This window comes from Arachis ipaensis, chromosome B4, assembly GCF_059453495.1.
Source record: "Arachis ipaensis isolate K30076 ecotype BB chromosome B4, ASM5945349v1, whole genome shotgun sequence".
Taxonomy (NCBI): Eukaryota; Viridiplantae; Streptophyta; class Magnoliopsida; order Fabales; family Fabaceae; genus Arachis; species Arachis ipaensis.
This window is the reverse complement of record NC_142439.1, coordinates 143880894-143890460: the sequence shown is the minus strand read 5'-3', so window position 1 is coordinate 143890460 and position 9567 is coordinate 143880894. Positions and strand designations below refer to the sequence as shown.

The window sequence follows — 9567 nt, the reverse complement described above, 5'->3', positions numbered from 1 at the left end:
ATATAAACAGACCATTCAATTTCATGCAAGGGTTGTTGGATGCTTGAAATAGTGTTAGCCAGAATTGTAATTATGTATTATTATATGCGGAGTCGTTATAATAGACTTAGGGACAATTATTAAGTGTTTTTTTTTTTTAAATTCAAATATAATTAATTTTATATAAAATTGATAATTAAAAATAATTAAATAATTTGATTGATTTGATTAAATTTTTATCATAATTGAATGCACCTGAATTTTTTTTTATTGACATATATTTAACTACTCTCTTAATTGTTAGTCCAATAACCAATATTGATGAGTAGTCACAAATTGGCTTAATTTATTCATAGAAAAAGCAATGTCAAGTAGTCTAATGGTCAACATATATATTGTAATTAATTCCCCCATAATTGTACGATACAAAAGCTGATCATATATAGAAGGAAACAAAAAATCACTTATCTTCTAGATCAACAAGCGCGTCATAAACTTATAATGGTGCTGTAAATATTTAAAGGAGTTATTTAGATAAATATGTTAAAAATATCTTTTTTTTTAAATATTTTTTAAAAATTAAAATTTAACACATATAAATAATTAAACTGTATTATTTTTATTAAAATTAAATTGGACAAATTAATTTAAACAAAAAATTAATAAATTAAATTTTGAACCAATCTAAATTAATATTTTTTATAAAAAATAACTACAATATTTCTATTAAAAAAAAACTAAAATATCCTTATTTTATATATATATATATATATATATATATATATTGAAAATTCTAAATCCTAACCTATGACGACAAAGAAGAAAAGAGTTAAAATTTAAGATTCTCAAAATTAATATATATAATAAGAGTATTTTAGTCATTTTCTATACTAGAAGTATTGTAGTCATTTTTTATAAAAAAAAATAATTTAGACCAATTTAAAATTTGATTCACCATTTTTTGGTTAAATTAATTTGTTTGCCCTAATTTTGACAAAAATAATACGATTTAATCAATTATATGTGTTAAATTTTAATTATTAAAAACTATTTTTAAAAAGATACGTTTTATCGGAGTAGCCTCCAATATTTTAGTCTAACATCAGATAGATGCTGTCCAATAAATTAGGGATTTTAAAATAACTATATCAACCTTAACAATCCATAACGTGGTACACATGGAAAATTTATTAAATTAATCACCTCTTGCATGCAAGATGAAACCTTACACTATAAATTAAACCAATGAGAGTTCAACATGAGCATCAACCACAAAGATAAAAAAGACCAGCAGAATCAAAACTGTTCACAAAAGAGTTATGACTTCAATCAATGGCCGCAGCGCAAGCGAGAGCTTCAAAGCTCAAGCACTTGTTTATAGGCACATGTTTAGCATTCTAGACCCCATGTGTCTCAAGTGGATTATTGATTCTCGCATACCAAATATAATCCACGACCATGGAAAACCCATTACTCTTTCAGAATTGGTCTCCGTTCTCAAAATTCCGTCAACTAAAGTTGATCGCATTCATGTTTTCATGCGCTACATGGCGTATATTGGATACTTTGATATCGTAAGAATCTATAATTCAAATCACTCTACTACCTCTTTTCTCTTTAATATATTAAAGGTGATTTCACTTAATTTTCAATTAGGTCCTTATACTTTTTTCTTTTCAATTGAGTCCTATACCATATCAGATTTGTAATTAAATCCCTACCGTGATAAAAATATTAGAATTAACGGAATATTTCGTTAAGCAAAATGAATATGCTTAACACTTAACTGAATATTCTATATATAGTTTAATAGAATATTTTGTTAATATCAACGTTTTTGTCACGGCAGGAACTTAATTAATTACAAAATCTGATATGGTATAAGGATCTAATTGAAAAGAAAAAAACGTATAGAGATCTAGTTAAAATTTAATGAAACTATAGGAATTGACAGAGTAATTAAATCTATATTAAAAAAAATTTATCTTAAATTATTTAAGATTAGGTATAATTCTCTCATTCATCTTTTTTTTTTTTTGCTCTCCAAAATAGAATTTGAAATAATTAATATTTTCTTATTTTTTATTATGTATTTACTTATTTAGTTCATTTGTTTGTATTATTAATTAACCTAAGATTTCAATTCTCATTATTTTGGATATTAACTAAATTAGTATGAACAAATTCAAAACTATTGCACTAAATTCATAATTATGATTAATATTTTAGAAAATTGAATACTTACAAAAAATATACTTTGCTATATCTTGTAATCATATATAGGTGTTTCTATATATGTTGTATATCTTTATGTTTTCCCATCTCTCTAATTTTGTATTTACTTAGGTTACTTTGATTTTGAAATTTTCAATATTTGCATTTTAATTATATGAAAAGATTAATATTTATATCTGTATCTATAAGACAAAGGTTAGAATCCATGATGGCAATGAAGAAGAAGAAAAGGAAGCATTTGCTCTCACAGCAGCATCAGAACTCTTGATCAAAGGCACTGAAAACCCTTGTATAGCTCCATTGGTTGAGTTCGTTATGGATCCACTTATTTCAGATTCCTTTAATTATCTGAGCAAGTGGTTTTCCGACGAAGATCGCCGTCTATACGAGATCACCTTGGGGAAACCTTTGTGGGAGTATCTTGACAAGAATCCTAGACTCTTGGGTTTGTTTAATGACGCTATGGCCGGTGATTCTCAGATGATAAAGTTGGCACTAAAGGATCACAACATGGTCTTTGAGGGGTTGGAAACAATTGTGGATGTTGGTGGTGGAAATGGAACCACAGCTCTAATTATCAGTGAGAAATTTCCAGCACTCAAATGTATAGTATTTGATCTTCCAATGGTTGTGGAAAGTTTGAAGGGATTCAACAATTTGAGCTTTGTTGGTGGAGACATGTTTGATTCCATTCCTAAGGCTGATGCAATTCTACTTAAGGTAACCATTTAATTAGCGGGATTGATGACGATATTACATTATAAAATGATTATGATATATATCTTTTGTCTTTTTATGCAGCTAGTCTTACATAATTGGAGTGACGACAATTGCATAAAAATATTGAAAAATTGTAAAGATGCTGTTAAGGTTTCAAGCAAGAGTAAAAAAGGTAAAATAATAATTTTAGAGACAGTGATAAATGAAGAACAAGATGAACCTGAAATTACTCGACTCAAATATCTTATGACATTAAATATGCAAATTATTCACGGAAGAGAGAGAACCAAAGAAGAATGGAAAAATATCTTTTATGAAGCTGGCCTCTATAATTACAAGATATTTCCATTTACTGGATATTTATCACTTATAGAAGTCTATCCTTAAAATAATCTCGTAATAATTTATAATTCTACGAATAAAAATAAATATTATGTAAGAATAAAATACACATTTTATTATGTAATAGTGTGTATTATTGTTTAGATAGTACTTTTTATGAATAAAATATTGTAATATCATTGTAATAAAACTGTGAATTTAGTGTTGATGATGTATGTTATGAATTAATAAATGTTTCGTTTTTTAAATTAATTAAGGTGTTAATAGTATTGTTTTATAAATAATCCCTTGAGTGAGAGTTTCCTAGATAATCAATATCTCCCTCTCATAAGAATTTAGTATCAGATTTACATGCACAGGGCACATGCATGCATGTGAGAAGAAGTATCCAGAAAAGGTGTGAATACCTTTTCTTGTCGACACGCTAAGTGGTTTTCGTCTTTTAATCACGAACAAAACCTTAAAATTCCAAATGTCAAAGATAAGAATATTTTAAGCGGGTGTGCAAAGTTACTATAGATGGTATTAAAATTAGTAATTATGTTATCGGTATATTAAAATTATTTATTAAAATCACATATCAGTATAAAATATATGTTAGAATATAAATATATATATTAAAAATAAATTAAATTACATATATATTTATACGTAATATATTAGTAGCTGATTTTAGTGACTAATTTTAATGTACAAATAATATTTTCGTAAAATTAGTGTTTAAATTAATGTGTCAACAAGATATTAATTGTAGAGTCTGTAAGGTCCCACATTGGTTGAGGAGGGGAACGAAGCATATCTTATAAAGGTGTGGATACCTCTCCCTAGCATGACGCATTTTGACGAGTGAGTGTGGGAGATTTCGGCTATCATCCCTATTGTCAAAGATAAAACCATGAGACTTTAATGATTAGTTATTTTAGTAGTCCCAATCGAATCAATCATTTTAAATTTGTGTAAAATGCATATATAAAAGCATAATATATCGTGCCAGTTGATCCAGATCCTGCAGCTTACCACCCAGTTGGCGTGTGAACACTTTTGAATTAGCATCTGGGCCAGAACCGATTGGTCGGGTGGAAACAGCATATCCTTAAGAAGTTTCAGCAGCACCCACCTTCCAGACATTGTTACTTCAATACCCGTGGCTCTCTAAGAGAGAATTCGGGGAGTATATCTTCCACTCTATAGCCGTGGTCATGATACTCTTCGATAGTTGAGTTCTTCCTCTGGGAGAAAAAGAGATAGAGACGGAGCACTTAGAAGAGAAAAAGGAGTGCTTAAAACTTAAATTTATTTTAATACGTGGAATATGATTTATATTTTAAAAAGAACAATGTTATACGACTAACAAAATTTAGAATAAAGTAACAATTAGGTTATTAAGAATTTTAACTTTAAACTAATTAGCCTTTGAAAAAAAAAGTACTAATCAAGTAATCAATCTGTGATAACAAACGGTGAATACGTTATATTCTTGGTCAATTCATCATATAAAATTTAATGGTGGTACTTATGTATATCATTATATACAGTGACCTATTTCATTATTGCCACATGAATATGTAGACAATATCGTTTATAATAATTTCTATATATATAACTTTCGTCAACTATTCTTTATTTACCTCAAATTCTGACAAAGCAAATGAAGTTGACTTATTTAACATTCATTAATTGTCGCGACAATTAATGAATGCTAAATAAGGCAAGTTATGGCTGTTTTTGGCTGATTTTCTTTGGTTACCAAACATTTCCGTTACTCTAAAAGTTACTATCTCCGAAACGATAATCTTCCGTAAACAAACATATTACTATAGTTAACGGTACATATGAGCACGACTGTTAAATTTTACTTGATGAATTGACGAAAAGACATAACATGTCTATCGTTTGCTATTGTAGAAAACTTAATTAGTATTTTTGTTTTTTTAAGGACTAATTAATCCAAAGTCGAAATCTTTAATGACCTCATTATTATTTATTCCAAAATTATTATTTTTAGTCAATACTTACCCAATACTCTAAATAATAAGTACTAAATTTTAAATTCTTAATTTTCAACTCTAAATATCCTATCAAAAAAATAATAAGAGCATAAGAGTAATAAAATATTATTTAATAAAATATTATTTAATTAATAGATACGAGTGTAATTAAGATTCTGTCAAAGATTGACTTGGTGGTTATAAGATTGTGTTAGTTGTTAAAAGTCCCTATATCATCAGTGGCTTGTAACCAAATTAAAGAGACACAATTGAATACAAACTATCATTCTTTCCTTCAATAATGAGTGCTTTTGGCCATGGATCGATAATAATTCTTAATACCATATAATATTTTTGTAGTAGTAGTAGTCACAAGTAGGAACAGAGAGTGCAAAATAGAGAAAGAATCAATGATAGTTTGTTTTGAATTGTGTATCTTTGGTTACAAGACATTGATATATATAGTAAAATTAAAAAACTCTTAACAACTAATAGAGCTTTATAATCACCAAATCAATTTTGGATAGAATTTTGATTACACTCTTATCTACTAACTAACTCAATAATATCTTGATTATTCTTATATGGAAAAGTCTAGGGAATCAGCAACTTTGTTAAATTCTGGCTAACATGTAACCAGTAAAGAAAAGTGAGCCATTGGATAAAATCTCACACTAATCTAACACCATTAAAACCATCATTGATGGCTATTTAATGGCTACAAATCACAAATGTTGCTGGCCCCTAACATTCTTCTTCTTATATAGAGAAAAAAGTATTGGTCTCCTATTATTTTTCTTTTAAAAAATATCGCAATAGGAATTCTAATTCAATAGCTATAAGGTTTAGGTGGGCAACATGTTAGAATCTCCTTATTACTTTATTAGTTACACTTTTACAAATATTTTACAAAAAACCAATGTAACTAATTTTCCCATTCCAGCCAATTCATCCCAAAGTTTATCTGAAGACTGAGCTTAGGACAAAGTCAAACCGAATTTAATTATTGTGATTAAATTATTAATACCGTTAAAACGACAAAAAAGAGCAATAAAAAAAGAATTTATGTCTATTCAAGTCGTATAAAATAATAAAATATAAAAAAATATTTATAAGTGTTAAGAGAATCGAAATAATAAAGACGACGTAATATTCTATAATAAATATTCAAATATGTTAAATAATTTTAATGAATACTAATTAATTCTCATATATTCTAACAATTATTATTAGTTATTAATAATTTTTTTAAAATTGTTATATTATTTTTAACTATATATATTATGAACATTTAGTCCTTTTTATACTGTGTTGACAAAACAGTACAAGATTTTTGGTTTTAAGTCACACTTTTTAAGATTTTAACGTAATCTTATTTCGAGTCAAATTCTCTTCAATCTGTTGCTGCCACAGAATTTATCTAGCTAAACATCATCTAACGATTCATCAAATTAGAGAGATCAATGAATTTCTGAAAATGACTTTAACTTAGGTGGTGTAAAATCCGAATTTTCAAAAATTAAATAATAATTTATTTTACGATTTATTCTATTTAATTAAGATTAAATTTTCGAAAATTTTTACATATAAATCGAGTAATTTCTAAATTATAATTTGAAGTTCTAATAATTGAGAAATAATAAAAATTTTATATACTATATTTTAAATATTTAGATGTTGAACTTTGTTTCATAAATAAAAAAAAACTAATTTAATTATTTTTAATTTTTATTTAATTAATAATAATTTAATTTCTTTAAAGATAATTTTATTGGATTAAAACTAATTTTTAATACTACTTTATACCCTAGTTACATTAATAATTATCCCCAAGATAAAACTCTAATTTTTCTCAATCCCTTCACCTCCACACGCTTCCATTTTCTTCCAAAATACTATTACATAGCAGTAGCAACATAAATAAAAAATAAATAATAAAGAAAAGGAAAGAAAAGAACAGAAGAGAGGAAGAGGAACGGAGAGGAGGGAGACGCATCGCGGACGGTGGGCCTCGCCGCCGCGCAGTCAAGAGACCAGAGGAGAGGGAGATAGAGCGCGGCCCTGAGAGAGAGGGGGAGTGGTCATCATCGTTGCAGAGAAGCCACACCACCATTGCACCATGCCTCGCCATCACCATCGCGTCATCGCTGCCAGCTTCATCGGATCTTTGCCGCCGAATCCGTCCTTGTCGCCACCGTTGGAATCGCGAATAAGGGAGGAAGGAGAAGACGCGAGCCATGGCCGAAGGGGAGGAGGCGCCGTGTCTGTTAGCTGCCGTCGTGAAACCCTCGCCGTTGGTCCGCCTTGAAGCCACCATCGAGCAGAGCCGCGTGAGAGAGGAGACGCGGAGGAAGGAGCCATCGTTGTTGGAGCTGGAGGACTGCTGCCGCTGTCTGCATGTCGCCGTCACCACCGCCGCGTCCTCTGTTGCACGCGGGGAGGAGGTGGAGCTCGCCCTCGCCATATCTGCACTGCTGTCGAGCTGTGGTGCATTGCAGAATCTTTTTGGAGCCGCCATCCTCTACTGCCGCTATCATGGGCTGTGTGGTTGTTCCCTTAAGCTGCCGCTACCGTTTTTGTTTCTCTAATAAGTCCAGTAGGTAATTTCTTTTCGGAATCCTTGATATATCGGTTTCTGTTTATGTGGCTGAGGTTTTGCGGCATTATTTGTCATAGGACTAAGTATCGATGCTTGCATCAGTTGCATGTCGTGTTTGAAGTCACTATTATTGCCTCAGAAATGGTTCGACGCTGTGGTAGTTACAAGACGCAAGGAAAAGGGATTTTAACGCGTTTGGGTTTTGAGTTTTGACGAGTTGAGGTAGGAAATTTATTTTAAAATTAACTATTTTAATTTATGAATGCCATTGAAGTTTAGTGAGTAATTGCAAATAATTTATAAATGTCTTGTTTGATTAATTGATGAAATTGAGATTGTTGGTGATTGTGGATATGCATGGTTGAATGTGATGAAATTGTGCTGAGATTGATTTGTGGCTGTGTTTGAGGATGATGATTTCTGTTGGTTTGTGATTTGATGATGATTAGGGTATGCTTGAAAATGCTGTTGGAAGTTGATGAACTATTATGAATATGTGTGTGTAATTTTGTGAATTATTGACAAGAATCCTAGACTCTTGGGTTTGTTTAATGATGCTATGGCCGGTGATTCTCAGATGATAAAGTTGGCACTAAAGGATCACAACATGGCCTTTGAGGGGTTGGAAACAATTGTGGATGTTGGTGGTGGAAATGGAACCACAGCTCTAATTATCAGTGAGAAATTTCCAGCACTCAAATGTATAGTATTTGATCTTCCAATGGTTGTGGAAAGTTTGAAGGGATCCAACAATTTGAGCTTTGTTGGTGGAGACATGTTTGAATCCATTCCTAAGGCTGATGCAATTCTACTTAAGGTAACCATTTAATTAGCGGGATTGATGACCATATTACATTATAAAATGATTATGATATAATCTTTTGTCTTTTTATGCAGCTAGTCTTACATAATTGGAGTGACGACAATTGTATAAAAATATTGAGAAACTGCAAAGATGCTGTTAAGGTTTCAAGTAAAGATAAAAAAGGGTAAAATAATAATTTTAGAGACCGTGATAAATGAAGAACAAGATGAACCTGAAATTACTCGACTCAAATTTCTTATGACATTAAATATGCAAGACCAAAGAAGAATGGAAAAATATCTTTTATGAAGCTGGCCTCTATAATTACAAGATATTTTTATTTATTGGATATTTATCACTTATAGAAGTCTATCCTTAAAATAATCTCATAATCATTTATAATTCTATGAATAAAAATAAATATTATGTAAGAATAAAATACACATTTTATTATGTAATCGTGTGTATTATTGTTTAGATAGTATTTTTTATGAATAAAATGTTGTAATATCATTGTAATAAAACTGTGAATTTAGTGTTGATGATGTATGTTATGAATTAATAAATGTTTCGTTTTTTAAATTAATTAAGGTGTTAATAGTATTGTTTTATAAATAATCCCTTGAGTGAGAGTTTCCTAGATAATCAATATCTCCCTCTCATAAGAATTTAGTATCAGATTTACATGCACAGGGCACATGCATGCATGTGAGAAGAAGTATCCAGAAAAGGTGTGAATACCTTTTCTTGTCGACACGCTAAGTGGTTTTCGTCTTTTAATCACGAACAAAACCTTAAAATTCCAAATGTCAAAGATAAGAATATTTTAAGCGGGTGTGTTGAGTTGTTATAGATGGTATAAAAATTAGTAATTATGTTTTTTTTACATTAAAATTATT

The 9567-nt window shown here is 29.7% G+C and overlaps 1 protein-coding gene and 1 pseudogene across 2 annotated transcripts; both read left to right on the top strand.

Annotated features, from left to right (window-relative positions):
• The first annotated feature begins 1249 nt into the window (after positions 1–1249).
• Positions 1250–3461, top strand: LOC107635416 (isoflavone 7-O-methyltransferase). The gene is made up of 3 exons (XM_088485362.1): positions 1250–1553; positions 2404–2934; positions 3016–3461. Exons 1-3 carry the CDS (start codon positions 1299–1301, stop codon positions 3319–3321), a joined length of 1092 nt encoding a protein of 363 aa, XP_088341488.1. The 5' UTR covers positions 1250–1298; the 3' UTR covers positions 3322–3461.
• A 3687-nt stretch (positions 3462–7148) lies between these two features.
• LOC148569511 (isoflavone 7-O-methyltransferase-like) lies at positions 7149–9047 on the top strand (annotated as a pseudogene). The gene is made up of 4 exons (XR_015881269.1): positions 7149–7864; positions 7941–8085; positions 8441–8680; positions 8761–9047. The product of XR_015881269.1 is annotated as an isoflavone 7-O-methyltransferase-like (transcript).
• Positions 9048–9567: the final 520 nt, after the last annotated feature.

Coding starts and splice junctions, on each gene's coding strand:
- LOC107635416 (XM_088485362.1), top strand. CDS start 1,299: ATGACTTCAATCAATGGCCGCAGCGCAAGCGAGAGCTTCAAAGCTCAA. Junction 1,554..2,403: donor ATATTGGATACTTTGATATC/GTAAGAATCTAT, acceptor TGTATCTATAAG/ACAAAGGTTAGAATCCATGA. Junction 2,935..3,015: donor CTGATGCAATTCTACTTAAG/GTAACCATTTAA, acceptor CTTTTTATGCAG/CTAGTCTTACATAATTGGAG.